The 18,124-nt window shown below is 45.2% G+C and overlaps 2 protein-coding genes and 1 long non-coding RNA gene across 3 annotated transcripts; 1 reads left to right on the top strand and 2 right to left on the bottom strand.

The window, feature by feature from the left end:
• The first annotated feature begins 5,132 nt into the window (after positions 1-5,132).
• LOC127334348 (SNF1-related protein kinase regulatory subunit gamma-1) lies at positions 5,133-9,977 on the top strand. Its single transcript, XM_051360794.2, has 6 exons — positions 5,133-5,499; positions 7,433-7,605; positions 8,354-8,560; positions 8,645-8,920; positions 9,173-9,336; positions 9,505-9,977. The coding sequence occupies exons 1-6, from the start codon at positions 5,340-5,342 to the stop codon at positions 9,800-9,802; spliced, it is 1,278 nt and encodes a 425-aa protein (XP_051216754.1). The 5' UTR covers positions 5,133-5,339; the 3' UTR covers positions 9,803-9,977.
• Positions 9,978-11,151: 1,174 nt separating this feature from the next.
• LOC139836114 (uncharacterized) lies at positions 11,152-13,024 on the bottom strand. The gene is made up of 2 exons (XR_011752261.1): positions 11,744-13,024; positions 11,152-11,435 (listed from the first exon to the last, which is right to left on the bottom strand). It is a non-coding gene; the product is annotated as an uncharacterized lncRNA (long non-coding RNA).
• A 1,949-nt stretch (positions 13,025-14,973) lies between these two features.
• LOC127334347 (exocyst complex component EXO70B1-like) lies at positions 14,974-17,468 on the bottom strand. Its single transcript, XM_051360791.2, has one exon. The coding sequence runs from the start codon at positions 17,251-17,253 to the stop codon at positions 15,205-15,207; it is 2,049 nt and encodes a 682-aa protein (XP_051216751.1). The 5' UTR covers positions 17,254-17,468; the 3' UTR covers positions 14,974-15,204.
• Between the last annotated feature and the right edge of the window lie 656 nt (positions 17,469-18,124).

Raw genomic sequence — 18,124 nt, 5'->3', positions numbered from 1 at the left:
CCTCTCGATGATCCAAAATGGTCGACAACTCTCGCAAAACCCTCGAGGGTTTTACATAACCATAGAGCCTCTCCATGATCCAAAATGGTCGACAACTCTCGCAAAACCCTCGAGGGTTTTACATAACCATAGAGCCTCTCGATGATCCAAAATGGTCGACAACTCTCGGAAAACCCTCGAGGGTTTTACATAACCATAGAGCCTCTCGATGATCCAAAATGGTCGACAACTCTCGGAAAACCCTCGAGGGCTTTACATAACCATAGAGCCTCTCGATGATCCAAAATGGTCGACAACTCTCGGAAAACCCTCGAGGCTTCTTAAAAGCACATACATGATCTATATGACCTAAAATAGTCGATAACCCTCGGAAAACCATCGAGGCTTCTTAAAACATCATACATGATCTATATGGGCTAAAATAGTCGATAACCCTCGAAAAACCATCGAGGCTTCTTAAAACATCATACATGATCTATATTAGCTAAAATAGTCGATAACCCTCGGAAAACCCTCGAGGCTTCTTAAAAGCACATACATGATCTGTATGACCTAAAATAGTCGATGACCCTCGGAAAACCATCGAGGCTTCTTAAAAGCACATACATGATCTATATGGGCTAAAATAGTCAATAACCCTCGGAAAACCATCGAGGCTTCTTAAAACATCATACATGATCTATATGAGCTAAAATAGCCGATAACCCTCGGAAAACCATTGAGGCTTCTTAAAACCACATACATGATCTATATGAGCTAAAATAGTCGATAACCCTCGGAAAACCATCGAGGCTTCTAAAATTTAAAGTTAAACACACACAGAGTTATAAACCAACACAAGATTCAACATAACAACAGGGGTACATAGAGTTCAATGGAACAATACTAACTATTCATAATAGGGCTACATGGAGTTCAATACTGCAGCACTAACAGTTCATAGGGCTACAGATACTTATGGGTAGACAGTACTACATCACTGTCACATCTTACTGCTCACATATGTGCTTGATCTTGACCAACTTGTCATTCCTAGCACTGCTCAACTTAAACAAATCAAATAGCTGATACTCTAGCTTCTTCTTCTCTTCCTTCAGCAACAAAGTTTCTTCCTCCATCAGCTTCATCTTTCTGTCATCAGCAATCTTGCCCTCTTCCAGCTTAGCCACTTCATCATGGGCTTTCATCAGCTCATTTTCAAGTTTAGTCTTATTCTCCCTCAACTTTTCCTCATCACTACCATTCATTATCTTGTCATAGTTTGCCTGCATAACCTGCCTCTGAGTATCATTCATAAACTTGGAAACATCATCCATCAGGCTGGAATACTTCTTCTCCACCTTTATCCTCTCTTCATTCAAATCTTTCACAATCTTGCCATTCTCAATCTTCTCATCCAGAAGTGCATTATGCATGTCATGGTACATTCCCCACAGCTTCAGCAATGTGTTCTTCATTGGCTGTGGCCACTCATCATCAAGCCAAGAGTGGAAGCCACAATTCTCAATGTACTGCATCTTAAAATTATTTATTTCATCAGTACTACATAGCAGACATGGAATTATTCACACAAATGGACTTATTCAGAGTTAATGCTTGTTATTTCAACTATTCATAGACACTGGAGTGCATTTATTCATAGAAATGCAACTATTTATTTCTTTACTACTACATAGCATACATGCAATTATTCACACAAATGGACAATTAGTACTGCATAGCTACATCTAATTAACATGGCTTGCCATTCTTCTGTGAGCAACATTGCTTCTCTGACTCTGGGTCATTGTATCGATCAACTCATTGCCAAATTAGAAACAGAGCTACTGCTACAGAGCTACTGCGCGCTAGAGAGTTTGAAGTGTGAACAACATACCCCTTCCATAGAACACATGTAGAAGCGACGGCCGCTGTTCGTTCCTTCAAAAGCGACACGCTTCACCGGCTCCTTCTAGTGGAGGCGGCACACCTCCGGGCAACCTGCCGCCAAACCCGTGAAGGTTGGTTCATCCTAGCTGTCTGGGCAGTAGTCCATAGGTGTGAAGTCCTAATTACAAACAAAACCTTCTCAATTCCACCAAATCGACCAGAAAAGGAGAGGAAATTGATAAAAATCAAAATTCCCAAATCTGCCCAAACCCTAACCCTAGGTGCAGAGGAAAGAGCTACTTACCCCTGGCCAGGAAAGAGCCGTGCTCGACGACTCGCCATCGTTCCAACTGGGCATTGACGGCCGGCGGGCAAAATACAGGCGGCGGCGGCAAGAATTGCGGCAGCGGCGGCGGGAGCAGAGTGACTGGAGAGGAGACTGAGGGAGAGTGACGGGAGGGAGAGCTCGTAACGTTTCTTTTACACATCCGCGCCCGGAGGGGCCCACGTCCGACCGGCTACGGCCGTTTTCTCCTTCCGTCTAAATTTGGACACGTCAGCACAGTGGGTGGGGTCAGATGGTCAGATTCAGTGTCAATTTGCTGCAAACTCGTCATTTGGGTTTTCGGTAAAAAACCAACTCAAATGTGGTGGTTTTTTGTCCCGCAAACCAAAAGTGGTGGTCTTTCGTAAATTTGGCCACCAATGTGGTGGTTTTATGCTATTCACTCTTTCTTTTCCGACTGACGAGATTCAACAACTCTGGATTCATCACGGAGCTAGTGAGATCAGGTCTCCTTGGACTTGACTAGCTGGATCTGGGGTGGTCGTCCACCCCCTTTTGTCCATTTATTCTCTACGACATCGATCTATTACGCAGACAACTATCAGCATCGTCTTATGGCTCCAACCAGTGGCTTCTTAGATGCGTCATCATCAATAACCTTCTCGCTCCGATGTGGAGAGCAAAACAACATCACCCCTAGGACTTACGCTTAATTTTTGTTTGACTTAAGTATGCTTATTGACCTCTTCGGAAAAAGGTACTCGCACTCTTATTTTTGTACATGGACGCCCATCAAGTATTTTGAACTATAAAAACACCAAAGTGGCTGATTCAACCGAGAACTAGATTAAATTTGGGTTAGGACAAAATCTCAGTTACAACTCATGACTAACACAAATTCTGAAGGAATTCAAAGGTTTGCGATACTTTTCTGAATTGCAACCATGTTATAACTTGAGCAAAATGAATCGCGAAAAAATTCATTGGTACGAGGCACTTTTCTCAATTGCAACTCAGCTTTCAGCCTCATGTACAACCGAAAAAAATCTCAAGTGGCTAACAAGAATGACCATGCAATCATATGAGCCGCATCTCGCTCGCATGAGAGTTAGTAAGACCGATAAAATAACACTAGTTAAAACAAGCTGGCAATATCAGAAACAGAAATGCTTTGGTAATTACACGCATGAGTGTGGGTGTTTCTAGCACTATCTATTTTGCTTCAAGATTTAGATAAAAATAGGAGAGGGAAAGAAATCCTTCCATCTCACAATACAAACACAAATCTCGAGGAATAAATGGATATTCTAAAATACACCCATACGTGTGTACACATCGGCGGAGCCACCACCGGGTCGAGGAGGGTCAGTCGACCCGGCTCAAAAATTTGGGAAAAATAATCGACCCTAAGGCATCTCCAACGGGGCGACGCATTTCGGACGTCTAAAATTGGTCGCGAGCGTCCGTTTGCGTCGCTCTGCGGACATATTTTGTTCGCGCGTCCGTTTGCGTCTGGGTGTGCCTCGTCGGGGTGACCCATTTTTTTAACATTTGCAACATATATAGAAATCATAGAAACCTAGTACATTCAAACTATACAAAGTAGTTCTAGAAGCCTAAACTACTTGCTGCCTGACGGGCCGGCCCCGTCATTGCGTCGCTCCCTCATCTGCTTCTCCGCCGCCTCCCATGCGGCCGCTAGGGCTCGGTGCGCTGCCGCGTCCTCTAGGAGGCACTGCCGCAACCTCGCGTTGGCGGCGTCGTCCTTGAGCATCTCGAAGGACTCGACTATAGCCCTCTGCTCCGCCGCCTTCTCCTCCGGGGTAGGCGCATCAGGATCATCGGAAGACCATGATATGTCGGAGTCGGAGTCCTCTGCGGCTGCGGCGGCCGCCACCCTGAGCTGTTCCATCTCGGCGTCGACCGCCGCATGGGCCGCCTGCTCCTCCTCTGCTTCCTTCTCCGCTTCAGCCAGGGCCTCGGCGTCCATGACCAGGTCGAGGAGGTCGGTGCTATCGTCGCCGTTTCGGCGGCCCGCCGCCTTTCCCCGCCGGCCCACCACCGCCTTTCCTCGCTGGCCCGCCGCCGCCGCCTTCGTCTCCAGTCGTCTCCCCCGGCTCAACACCTCAGCTCGTCCCCATCTCCGACTCCAATCGCCTGGCCTCTGCTCGGCCGGTCGGCCCTGCCCGTCTGCCCCCAGCTCGGCTCGTCCCCGGCTGCCTTCGATGGATGCCGACGAGGAGGCAACTTAATGGTACGATACTATCTTATCAAAATGTAGCTCTATTTTGGTGTTCTTGTTTTTTATAGTCATTTTGTTGTTGTACTTGATGAAATATGCAAATTGAATCTACTTGGACCTCTTTTATTGAATACATTTGCTCTTTTCTATGAATTTTTTTTAGAGCTTTGTTTCGATCCCCTCAGTTCAATTCCTGGCTCCGCCACTGTGTGTACATAATCCACTATCGGAGGAGAAGACTGGCACATCATTGCCGCAACTATTTCCATCTTGTTTGCAAATCAAACTGGAGCTTCTAATCGTCATTGCACGTGGACACGATACAGACTTGATGGAGGAAAGACGCGGAGGCAGAGGTGGCCCTGGTTCCCCGACGTAGCGCATCCGAACCTTCGAGATATGTTTAAAAATTTATAAAACGGGGCCCACTTACTCCCCAAGCCAGCTCGAAACCGATAGGAAGGGAGGAAACCAGTGGCCTGGCCACGTCACCCCGGGTTCTCGATGCCGCAGCGGTTTTACTCTTCTTCGCCAGAAAACAAGCTTGTGCACCCGCTGGATCTCTATCGGTGCCAGTGACATGCGGGCCCCTTCTTGCGATCGGTACCACCTGTCAGGGCGCGTGCCTTAGCCGTCAGTTCGTCCCCCTTTCTCGCGTTGACAGTGACACAGACGATAAGAACAAAGACACACTACACTGAGTGACTGCGGAGTCCAGCATTATTAGTAGCCGCGGATTCGCATCCTCCGACTCACCAACTTTTACTTAGCTCAGAGTTTATCTCCAGGATTTCCCGCGCGTAGGCAGCAGCAACCTGCGACTGCGAGCACAAGAGCAAAGCTAGAGAGTTGTTGGGAGGAATCCAGGTGTTGGTGGGGAGGGGAGGTGGCCAAGCACAAGCAGGGTGAGGAGTTGGGCAGTTTGGAGGAGAGAGGAGATAGATGGAGACGGACAGCCCGCGGAGCCCGGAGGCGGCGATCGGGCACCGGGTGGAGGACCTGTGGGAGATTGCGCAGCCGCAGCTCTCGCCCTCCGAGAAGCTCAACTCATGCTTCGAGGACATCCCCGTCGCGTCCTTCCCGCGAGCCCACCCCTCCCAAGGTAAAATCAATCCTTGCTTCCTTCCTCTCCTTGTTGTCTCCTTCCTGAATCTTGATAGTTTTTGAAACGGATGGATCTTGATAGTGGAACAGTAGCATTTGTGTGCGCATACGTTCCAATGTGACTGCCTGTGAGTATGAGAGGTTCCTGAAATTTCCTTGGCCGTGATCGATGCGACAAGAAATGGAGCCAACAGATTCTTTGGATGCCAACTGGTGGTCTGTATCGTCGTTTCTGCTGGTCATGCTCGTCTTTTGTTGTGCCGTGCTTGCTCTGATTGGATTCAACTGCTAGTTCAGTTCCTACCTGTGCTCGATCGTAGTCGTGCCTATACTGCCTGCAATCCATCTGAACCGACGGAGCATCAGATATTGTATCTCTTGAGTCTGTCCTGGCCATTGTAGTGAACATGTCTTTTATGAGCCCACCTCCAAGTTGATTCTCGAAAATAGTGCGTGTCATACTCTTTCTCTGACATCAGTACCAACATCAAGTTTATCAGTCAAAATGCAGTGGAGGTTTCCGAAATCCCAATGCATTCAACTCTTCAGGGCTAGTGCCTGCTCTAGTTGAAAGGTCCCTTTCATCCCCTCTTAGTCTTAGACCAGCCAAACAAGAGACGTTCTCGACTCTCTTTGCTTCATCTCATTATTGCTTATTATTATGTGACTGACGTGGATATCAGCTTACATGGCTAAGATATTAACGTCTCCACTCAATGTCATGACTACTACTCCTGTAGTATCTTCTGGAACGGTGAGGTGTACATTGTGTCCTTCTGCATACAATTAATACTCAAGTAAGGCCAGATTGCGGAGCAAACTTTTTTTTTTTTGCTTTTTGGCGAAATATTTATGTTAAATTATTGTGCATTGTGTGACTGTGTTTCTGGGGCGTTCACCAGTTTGTATGATGTGTGCTGATTAAAAGGAGCCTGTATAAAGAGGTGTAGCTTTTGCTGGCATCAACTTTTTGCCCAACTTGATGGATACATTTTTTTTAATTGAACTCAATCCTTTGTGATGATTTTTAAAATCAATGATGCTAACATGAGCAACTCCTACTTGGCCACTTGATAAACCAATTGAGTTGGTAATGATAGGGTCATGGTAATGATAGGGTCAGATCACAAAAAACTTAACTGAACTTTGCCAATTCCATCCTGAATTCTCTCAAACTGTTCTGTTCTAGCTATGTGGCTAAACTCATTCTTGGCCCGAGTGATGCATATTGCAGGAAGTATATATGTATCTTGAATAAGCAACAACGTATTTGCGACACAATAGTGCACATTTGGTATGCTAATGGTACCAACCCACATCCAAAAGACCAATCAACATCATAATTAGTAGTTGCAAGTAGGATAAGACTGGTAGGAAACGATTAGCATCGATCAGCAATAGCAAATGATTAGGAATTTTTTCTGATAATAGCAATGATTAGCATACAATCATCGCACACAAACACCCTGATCTTTTCTACAGTTTAACACCAAATTAAGATGGGTTAGCACACAGTTATGTTTTCGGCCAGGATGGGGGCGCCGACGGAGCCCCCAAAGATAAGGTGCACCTAGCTCTGTACAGAGGACCCCTCAGGATAGGAGGTTGAATAGAACTCTTGAATTTTTAACCTTATACTACAGGTTGATTTATGTGCCAGCATACTATTTTGAAGTGATTGAATAATAATACGGAGTACCATACAGTTGGACGCTATTGAATACTGAAATGTGATTACAGTAATGGGATATCTCATTGTCTTTAATAGCCGACACCATTTTCCAAAAAGGAATAGCTGATACCATGCTTTTCTACTAACTGAAATGCATGGCTGTAAACAATAAAATATACAGAACTTGTACTCTTTTACCTCATATTATCTGATAAGCACTCTGAATTCTAACTGTCTACCATGATGTTTTTTGATGCAGTAATCGAGATACCTTCGGATGCCAGCCTTGCTGATACTGTTGAAACATTATCTAAAAACAAAATTTTGAGTGCACCCATAAGAAATGTCGATGCCCCAGAGGATGCTAGTTGGATAGATAAATACATCGGTATTGTGGAATTTGCTGGTATTGCGATGTGGTTGCTTCATCAGGTTAATCTCCCCTCTCTTCCTGTTGGATAATTTTTAATATAGCTATACAAATCTCATCACCATAAATCCATGAGTCGTTAGTGAAAACATGTTGATATGCTGCAGCTTTGATCCATATTCTCCTCATATAAATCAAATGACTACATTTTTCATGTGAAATCGCAATGGTGGGTCTAAAAGTAACATGATTAATCTCTTGTTGGTGGAAAAGTTGATTTTTGTTTGTCTAGAGGGTAACTTTGGAAGCTCCAGTTTTAAACTTTAATTCTTATATATTCTAAGAGCACGGTTCATTTTGACTTATTATGAAGGTGACCACATCTCTGATTAGAGCTCTCTTTCTCTTAAGACATGATTGATAGCATATTCGTGATTGCTAACATATTCAAATGCATTGCTCAATGCTCATTAGCACCATTTACTATACAGTGCAGCATTTGAGTGAACTAGATTTAAATGCACGATAAATGAATCTCAATTAAGTATCGTATCATTGGACCGTCCATCGAGTCACTCCCAACAGCTAACCATTCTACTCTTGTCAAAATGCATCTCCCGGATCACCGAAATACTGACCTTTAAGTGAACAAAAGTATTTCGAATAATTACAGATGTAGGTAGTTTAAACCAAAATAATGTGCAACAATAGCAGCAAATTGTAAACTTTGTTTGTAATGTTAATTGTGAAACTGATTATTTTCACACTCGTACATGTATGACAACAATTGCTTCTTCTCCTCTGTGGCAGACGGACGCTTCACCTAATGGGACAGCTGGTTCTGCAGTTGGATCGCCTGTAGCCAATCTAGCAGCTAGGTTAGGCTCATTCACATTCAGAAGAACGTCGTCTGGCAGGGTAGAAACTACCACTGATTCAGAATCAGATGAAGCAGCATCAGTTGGTGGAAGCTTTTTTGAAACCCTTACTTCCTCTGAGTTCTATAAGAACACAAAGGTGACTCCTTCTCACCACACTCAAATGCTTACCCCTGTTCCTCTAGTTAGCAATCATTCATGACACAGTTGCTGATGCTTTTAGGTTGGCGACATCTCAGGAAGCTTCCGATGGGCACCATTTCTTGCCTTGCAGACATCTGACACATTCCTCACCATGTTGCTTCTTCTATCCAAGTACAGGATGAAGAGCCTCCCAGTGGTAGATATGGGGGGAGATCACATTGAGAATATCATTACACAATCTTCAGTTGTGCACATGCTTGCAGAGTGTGCTGGACTTCCTTGGTTTGAAAGCTGGGGAACTAAGAAACTCTGTGATCTTGGTCTTCCTCTGATGAAGCCATACAAACTTGTTAAGGTACCTCCCACTGTGCTATCTCATTCTTATAATTGTTTGACATATTAGTCTGTATATATGGAAGACAAAATGCATTAGAATCATGTTGCTCAACAGTTATACAAAAGAACATCTGTAAATGGGTTAATGCGCAACCGAATTACAAAAAAACTCAAGCTTATAATGTCTTACCTGCAGCTAAACAAAAGGGAAACTCAAAGTTGCCTTCATGTTGCTCTCATTTTATATATAACCGGGTTCTCCCCTTTGCAGGTAAATGAAGATCAGCCAGTCCTAAAAGCCTTCCAACTGATGAGGGAGAAAGGTGTTGGTGGTCTGCCAGTTATGGACACAAGTGGAACAAAAGCAATTGGTAATATTAGCATCAGAGATGTCCAATATCTTCTGGCTGCCCCCAAGATATACAAACAATACAGGTTTTCTTATCTCTGATTATGTATTCAAATCTGGTGTAATTTCGCACTTGCCCGTCATAATCAAGCTATCTATAAACCTTGGATGCATTGTACTTACCTGGAAGACCACTGCACCTGATATTGTTTCTACATAAGTGCCCAGTTGTATGACTTTAGATGCATCCGCAGGACGATCGCAGCGAAGGATTTCCTTACCGCGGTCCGGCATCATCTCCAGGAGCAACAGGAGGCTTCCCCCTTCCTGCATGACGTCATCACATGCAAGAGGGACGACGCGATTAAGGACATCATACTGAAGCTGGACTCGGTGAAGATCCACCGGATCTACGTGGTCGACGACAAGGGGGACGCCGAGGGGGTGATCACGCTGAGGGACATAATCTCCAAGCTGGTGCATGAGCCCCGCCACTACTTCGGGGACTTCTTCGACGGCGTTGTTCCTCTACCCGCAAACAGCACCGTATGACGCGAAAATGTACATTATCTTTGGCTCCCTTCACTCCTTTTTCTCGAGCTGTAGTTGTTTCATGTGTAGTTCCTTCCGCGATCTCCTTGGGTTGACAGACAATTGTCCACCAGGAGAACTAATGGGTGACAGTGTGCAGTTAAATAATTTGAGAATTATCTGAGCTTTGCAATGAGTTTGACGCCTCTTCTTAATTCACTGATGACAGTTGCACAACTTCGGAACGCTGTCATCCTTCGGTATTTGGGCATTTAAGCTAGACTCTTCTGTTGAGACAATCTTGGTCTTGGCCTCTTCTTGGGTGATCTCACGCATATGTGATGAGTTGGTAGAGTCCAGCTATAAGTTATGTGTCACGGTTCATTCCAACATTCCATGTTCATCTTCCACCATATGAAGGTGTGTACCGTCCGACGGCCCATCCATGAAGAGGCATCTTCCTGAACGACGAGTGGGCACCAATCAAGAGAGCACTGGAAAAGGTCCAAGGTGTAGATGATAGCAGTTAGCTTAAGACCACTCCTTGAGCAACAGTGACAAGTGACAACAACATAATGAGTTTGGTACCGAAGATAGAACGGATGCCCAGAGCGTCAGTGTAAAATTACAGTTTACCAGATGGAGGGTTCCTCTAAAACCCAAGGGCACTAATTCGAGTTCACTAGGTGGTTTTTTTTTTTTTTTTGAGAATCAATATATTAAAGCTAGCAAGCCGCCTCATTAAAAACCTTTCAGTCCCCTTAGGTACATTTGTAAGGAAAAGAGTGCGTCAGAAACTTGCAGCCACCATTCACGCACCATTACAATCAGCCTGTAGGCTGTGAACTAAGAAAGCAGGTGGCTCAGCATCCCAGGAAAACAACCCATCTTGGATACTTGCAAATTTTGCATAAGAATGAGCTGCCTGGTTAGCCTCGCGACGAGCATAACATAAGCTAAAAACTGTGAAAAACACAGTGAGCTCACTAATCTCATCTAAAACATTCTTGACCATAGAACGATCAGTCGCTCTATTATGCCAAAGATGAACCAGATTTTCAGAGTCCACTTCAAAGACAACTCTACTAAACCCTCTGCCCCTTGTATAAGTATCAGCATCTCGTAGTGCAAGAGTCTCAATGATCAGAGGATCAGAAATACCACGGTACGTTTTACCCATGGCACCCCTATATAACAAACCCTCACGAGCAACTACACCAATTGCAGCCAAGTTATCGCTGGCATTGAACGCCCCATCTGAATTTATTTTCACAAAATCATCTGGAGGTCTCTGCCACTTAGCAACCGGCCTAATAGGCTTAGAATTCTCCCTTGGAAACTCTAAAGTCTGCAAGGTCTCCTTCACCAACTTAATCGACTTGGCTGGATTATAGCCAGCTTCACCATGAGTAAGATTATTCCTTTTAAATGCCACTATGCCAGTCATCACCGGTTCTCAGAAACATGATTACAGTGAGCCCACCAGGGTACAACTGCTACACTAAAAAATCGAGAATCTCCAGCTAGATGTCATGTATGAGTACCTAACCCACAAGGAAGAGATCAACGGATACAACATGAAGAAAGGGAAGATAAACACAGCATCTCCATCCACTCCCTTCAAGAAATGACGCACCATGAGTCCCTGAGCCACCTGACAAAGGCGAAAGAAAAGTGAAATCTATATCTGTTTGATAGCTTGAAGGCTCTTCGTGGGATTGGCACAAAGTAGACAATCATGTTGTACCAATCAAAGAAACTAAAATATTTTTAAACAGAGTGGCATGTAGGTACAACGATGCAATTGCAACTTCACTCTACTCTGCTCTGCACTATATTTCACTAGTTAAGCCTCCAAAAATGTGTTCATCAATTCTGTATTCACTAGTTAAGCAACATGAAGACACAAAAGACAACACAAACAAAAATAAGCAAATTTTCCAGTGAAGAGAAATAAGATACCTGGACAGGATAGCTATGAAGCTGTCAGATGAACCGTTGGATGACTCTCAGTGTTTTAGATTGCTCTAGCCGCTAGAAGGGTGGGAGCAGGGTGCCTGAGTGCCGCATAGACCCAAGACGGAGACCCAGCAGGGTGCAAATTGCACGTTTCGACATAAGCAAACTAAGGCAGCGTTTCAGATCTTTGGCAAAGCCACCATTTTGGGCTAGGAAATTCTCCCCAAAAAGAAGAGCTAAATTTGCTCTCCTCTAACAGCAAAGCTGCACAAAGAAGTACGCAACTGTCCACAAAGAACAAATCTAACTCCTTGGGGTTTGCATGTGACATAATAGTGGGTCCTAACTAGTTTCTAACCGTCGTCTCAGCTAAACAAACCAAATAGCTAGCCAAGGCAAGCACGTCAAGGATCAGACGGGCTAGCTAGACTATAGCCCAGGTGGGCAAAGAACTAAATGCAGCCTTAAAAGGAAAACCGTTTCTGTACTGAAACTGTCATGTCTGTTGCAACTTACAAAAACAGCATCTATTGGCCCCACTTCGCAAAGATGCCAACTAGTCTTTTAGTAACCCAAAACAGAGTATTAAATAGATTTTCGGCACATAGTAAAATAACAGAAACTTAACAATATGAAATTGATGCAGATCTTTTTTTTCTAACAGAGCAAATATCTGGACCTGGAATGCATAGTCCTCTGTCACCAATTCTCATGTAAGCAACTAAAATTATGTAGCTGTAATTAACCCTAGCTCACTTGTTTAGGGAGTGAATGCACAACCTCACCATTTGATCTCTCAAAAAAAAAATCACCATTTGATTTCTCATGGATGCGAATTTGGCTTTCCTTGCAGTTTTCATTGCAAAAAATAAAACTAAGTAATAGTATGCCCGCACCTACATAAGTACATGGCTTCCTAGCTGGCTTCAGTACCCGGCTTAACAAGTATTACCAAAATCATGGTGGTAACAGGGCATCGAGTGACTCTTCAGAACATTGGGAATTCTTGTGGAGCGGTACAATTAAAGTTCTATGCAGTGCTTATCCTGTTTCATATCTTGAACTGTGCTGAATATTTTAAGTTATAGCATACGATACAACAATAAAGAAAAGAAACTGACTGATTGATATGGAAACAGTGCAAATAAAAGAAAATCGCTCTTGAATGCAGACATGACATTATTTGTTGTTTGTCGCATAAAAAAAAGATGTTGCAGGAAACAAGCAGCGGAATGATGAAAATAATGCCAGATTTACTGCATACTTAAAAACAGTTCAAGTAGAACAGCTCACCAGAGTGGAGATATGTATAGTTCTTGAAATTAGTTGCTACTTATAGTGTGCCATCCTTCAGAATGCTTCCTATTGATGAATGAGGCCTGGAGTCTCGACACATGCTTTGGCTGTATATTCATTTTTCTACAATTCCACAAAGCAAACCTGCAAAACCATGTCCTCAAATGATCATACAGGGCCGCTAAGAAGTATCAATTTAATGAGAAGTACAAACAAGGATACCAAAACTGCAACATCAGGTGAACCAAGCTGACCTAACCGCACAATGCTCCCTCCGTGCTTAGGTAGTTTAAGAAGCTGCTCCAGCTATATCAAACAAGGGAGGCACCAAAATTGAGTAACAATCAATTAAAACATTTGATCTGGTGGACTTCAATAAAAGGAAAGCTATTATCAAACTAGTTCTTCCAGAAAGACATGCCTCCATGCTTTTACATCGAAGCCTCACGTTATAAAACTACTATTATATAAACTTAATAAACTATGTTTTCAAAGAGAAGGCTAACTACTTGTGGTTTTCTGCCAAATCTACCAGAACTCCAGAATTCGCCTCATGTAAGTAACTATTCCCTCCTTTTTTTTTACTTTATAAGGTGTATTTTCGTATTGCACAGGGATTAAGGAAGCCATCAATAGTAGAGGGAAATGATCATGGTATCCCTATTTGTATTGACTTGGGAATAGGGGAGATAATAGGTATATTGAATAAATCTAAAAAAGTGTATTGTGAAATTACTTACCAAGATACTTTCGCAAATATAATTTCAAGTACCAGATACAAATATTCTTAGGGTATTTATTTGTCAAAAAATTGCAAGTTCAGCCCTATTCTTGATTTCTTGTCCAAAACAACAGCTTTTACAGGACCACAGAGAGTAGTGTGTTTAATCATAAATAACGAAAAGAGCTGAGAGAGTCAAAACTCATTATTTCCATGCACCTACCTTACATTTTGAAATGCAGTGAGTACTAACCGTTACTTTTCATAATTTTGGAACGATGGAGAAGCACTGGAAGATTTCAACAATGTCTTAAACTCTATCCTGAATTCTTGAAATCTACAATGTGCTTATTATCATCCCTCTATCCCACAGAAACCCAAATAATGCCACCAAAACAAATCCACTTTGTTAACTGCCAATTGCATCTGCCTTCTCAAGCATAACAATGATGATGAATAGTAACATACCGAAAATTAGTTATTTAGATATGTCTTGCCATGATAGATATGCATTGGTTCTGATCCAAATAATGATAAATACACATCATTCGTACAGTTTACTAAGTATATGAGCAATATAATAGTTCCAATAAATCATGAGGTATGAGATTACGCCAAAATTAAGTTGACAAACATTGCCAATACCAAGAAAAGTCCTAGCAGTAGTAAGGAATAATTATTCATTTCCAATTGGAAACTTAGCTCAATACAGCACTGATACAAATGTTGGAACACAATTTGAAATTAGTATTGCCCCATATCATTATTATCTTGTACCAATAGCTTACAGTAATGTCTGATGAAACAGCCTTTTATTTCAGACTCTGACAATAAATATGTGTTTAGTTCATACTACAGAAAACATAAGCATTCATTCTAAGGTGACATGTGTGAGTGTAATATCAAGATTTTTTGTGCAGGCATCACAATTATTGATACTTATTTTCTTGAACATCAAGAGCAGTCGGATTCTGCACTGTGGTCCATTTTGCGATCTGTAGTTTCAAGGATTTCACAAGATCTGCTTGTGTCAATTCATTTTCTCTAAGCGTGCAAGTGACAAACTCTGTTCCTTTTGGTTTGGGGGTCTAAACATGCTTTATTTCCACATCTTATGTAATATATTACTCCAATTGTAAACACATGTAACATATTCAATCTATTCCAAGATGTGGGTCTCTACATAGTGCCATATCCTAGATCTTGTACACTAAAGTGTCAAAGATATGAGTACACTGAAAAAAATAATTACATGTACATTATTTCTTGGTGCACATAATCTGACTGAGACCAAAGGATCCTCCTGTGGACTCCTCTGGTAGTACATCACCATAACAGGGAACAAGCACCAATTCGATACATGCGATGCGATAACTCCACCAGTTCAGCAATACGCTGAACCTTGTAACTAGACATACCTGTAACCAAATTCCATCAAATGAAGCTACTACCGTCTCCTGGAGTGGTTGGCAGAACCTAGTGACCCTTCGAATAGATCAGACAGTTGATTCTCCAAGTCCTCAGCAGTGTACTTTATGTATTTCCCTGAGCTCCTTCCATTATCCACTAGACTACCATATCTCCCCACAAAAGCCCGATATGCTGGAATCACGTTTTCCGATATCGATATCTTGAGTTCCTCGCGGAGTTGAGGATCCGGTACCTTCCAAAGTGTTTGAGTCCTGTAAGTCTCATCAAAGGAAAAGTTGAAGTTCTTAAATTTCTCTTTGATCCTGGAGGTTGAATTCCCAAGACTGTTTCCACTCCCGCCGCTATGTCCATCATCCTTGAGATAGGACAAAACCTTGGTCCATGATATCCTAAGGTAGCTCTTGGAATTTTGGCGAATCTTCCCGCGGCGCCTCCGTGTCCATTGATCGCCCAAAATCCTCCCAAGCTCGGAATCCTTCACCTTCTGGACGATATAAAGTGTATTGTTCATGGAAAATATACACTGCAGTGCGCCGTCCTCGTAAAGCTTTGATTTTTCCTCCAAATTAGCCTCCAAATAAGACATGAGCTTCACCAGACGACGCCCAAGCGGGGTCAAGCTCTGCAGATACTCCTCATCCTCATCAGCACCTCCATGTGTATCTCCAGCAGCATCGTTATCCAAGAGATGGTCAAGGGTATCACTGTAAACGACCAACAGCCTAAGATAGTTCATCACATAGCGTGTGATTGGGTGGATCTCGCCGGCCATCATAGGCCGTTTCGACGACTCCTGCTGCAGAACCTTCCCAAACTCAAGGAGGTTGCCCTTTACCGCGTCCCCAAGCCTCCCAAGGACCCCCTCCAAATCATAGATCACATCATCGCCAGGAGTCCCAAAGAAGAGTTCTTTGAGCTCAGGAATCACCTCGGCAAGCGCCTCGTACATGTCGAGAATCCGGGAGACCTTCTCGGGCGACCGGGGGCAGACGGCCACGGCATCCCCGAAGTTGAGAATCTGCATAATGCAGACCTTGGTGGACTCGACGAAGCACTCGTCGCGCAGCTCGTCGGAGACGGCGAGCACCTGGTCGCAGAGGCGGCGCTCGCCGGTGAGCAGGGAGCGGACGACGGTCTTGACCCCGTGCACCCACTTCTTCATCTTGTCATTTAGGTGCTTCCATTCGATGCGCTGGACCTCGTCGATGCTGAGGCGCTCGACGCCGAGGACGGAGAGGCACTCGTCGAGCAGGTCACGGCGGATGCCGCAGTAGACCTGCACGAGCTCGCTGGCGTAGCCGGCGCGGGCCATGCGGTGGGCGATGGCGCGCAGCTCGTCGACGGCGTCGGGGCGGACGAGGTCGAAGAGGTGGTCGTCGAAGGGGTTGACGCTGATGCTGGCGCTGCGGGCGGTGTCGGGGCCCGCGCTGTGCGGGGTGGCCGGGTCGAACTCGGAGGAGGCGTCGAGGTCGTCCATGGACTCGAGCGAGAGGCGGCGCAGCGAGCAGTAGAGCCCGCTGGCGTCGAGCGGCACCGCGTGGCGCAGCATGAGGTGGCGCAGCTCGTCCTCGAGCCGCGCCATGGCGAGCTGCACGGCGACGCCCGCGCGGCCCGAGGCGGCGGCGGGCCCGCCGGCCGCGAGGTGGTCGACGGCGGCGTCCACGGCCGCGAGGTAGTGCGCCGCGTCGTCCTCGGGCGCCTCGAAGACCAGCGCCTCCGGGGTGGTGTCCCAGAGGTGGATGAGCTGCTCGGCGGCGTCGAAGGCGGCCAGGGAGGACGGGTCGGCGTCGGTGTCGGGGTCGGAGGGGGAGCGGGAGGGGGAGTGGGATTGGGAGTGGGAGTGGGAGTGGGAAGGGGAGGGCGAGGGGAAGAGGTCGGAGGTTATGGTGGAGAGGCGGTGGTCGAAGCCGGAGAGGATGCGGATCATGTCGTCGGCGGCGTTCTTGGAGGTGGCGAGGGACTTGACGATGTGCTGCGCCGCGGCGAGCACCTTGTCGTTGCCGATGACCGCGACGGCGCCGGGCACGGGCACGGCCTCGTCCGGCGGCGGCGGAGGCGCCGACATGACCGGCGGTGGCTGGCTAGGGTTCGATCCGGCGGCGGGTAAACTTGGGGGTCGGCTGGTTTGATCAGGGATGGGGGGATTGGCCGCGCCGCTGTAACAGTAGTGAAGAGATCCCTGGTAGCGAAGCGAACCCAAAGCAAAGAATTTGGGCGGAGGGATAGAGGAGGAGAAGGGTGGAAGAAGGAAGCAAATGGCATGCCATTTGCTTCCTTCTTCACTCGCTGCTTGATTGATCCACCACTCCACCGTGCACAGCTGCTACAATTTGGAGCTCACACTCTCCCTCCCCTAAAGTCCAACTTGCCGACTTCTACTACCTAGAGCTTCCCCTAGCTAGGACCGACCCCTAGCTACGGCCCTAGGCATCTCTCTTTGGAGCAACTCACATGTTCTTTGCGTAATTTTGAGCAACCATTTTACACTTGCCAGGAAGAGTATCGAGATTGATCATGACATGTTTGTACAAACAGTAAGTTGCCTATGTAACTTACATCTACACACTTTGATCGTGTCGCTGTCTGATTTCTCATTTATGCGCGCGCCACCGATCCCCTCCTCCCTCACTCAACTTTGATCAAATCGGCTTCTTGTGGGCATGCAGAGTGCAAGTACCTCGTGTGGTGCTCATTATAACTACACTTGCAAATCGTTTATGGTTTATCTCCTCAACATTGCTATCAGCCTTTGCATGCCATCAAGGGAAGTCACAATTCACGCTTGTCAAATACATACAGCACTTCCGTATGATGTTGCTTTCAGTTTCCTGACCAAGTGTCCATCGAATCTACTCCTACTAGATCGGAGATGGCACGGATGAATCTTCCCAAAACTTCATGATCACCAGCCATCTCCATCTCCATCTCGCTCTCGC

Source organism: Lolium perenne, chromosome 2 (genome assembly GCF_019359855.2).
Source record: "Lolium perenne isolate Kyuss_39 chromosome 2, Kyuss_2.0, whole genome shotgun sequence".
Taxonomy (NCBI): Eukaryota; Viridiplantae; Streptophyta; class Magnoliopsida; order Poales; family Poaceae; genus Lolium; species Lolium perenne.
The sequence above is the reverse complement of the archived record's forward strand: the minus strand, read 5'-3'. Positions and strand labels throughout refer to the sequence as shown.

Bases quoted from the DNA above. Each gene is read 5' to 3' on its own strand.
- LOC127334348 (XM_051360794.2), top strand. From the start codon at position 5,340: ATGGAGACGGACAGCCCGCGGAGCCCGGAGGCGGCGATCGGGCACCGG. The intron at 8,561-8,644 runs GTGACTCCTTCT...TGATGCTTTTAG, and splicing joins AGTTCTATAAGAACACAAAG to GTTGGCGACATCTCAGGAAG. The intron at 8,921-9,172 runs GTACCTCCCACT...TCCCCTTTGCAG, and splicing joins AGCCATACAAACTTGTTAAG to GTAAATGAAGATCAGCCAGT.
- LOC127334347 (XM_051360791.2), bottom strand. From the start codon at position 17,253: ATGTCGGCGCCTCCGCCGCCGCCGGACGAGGCCGTGCCCGTGCCCGGC.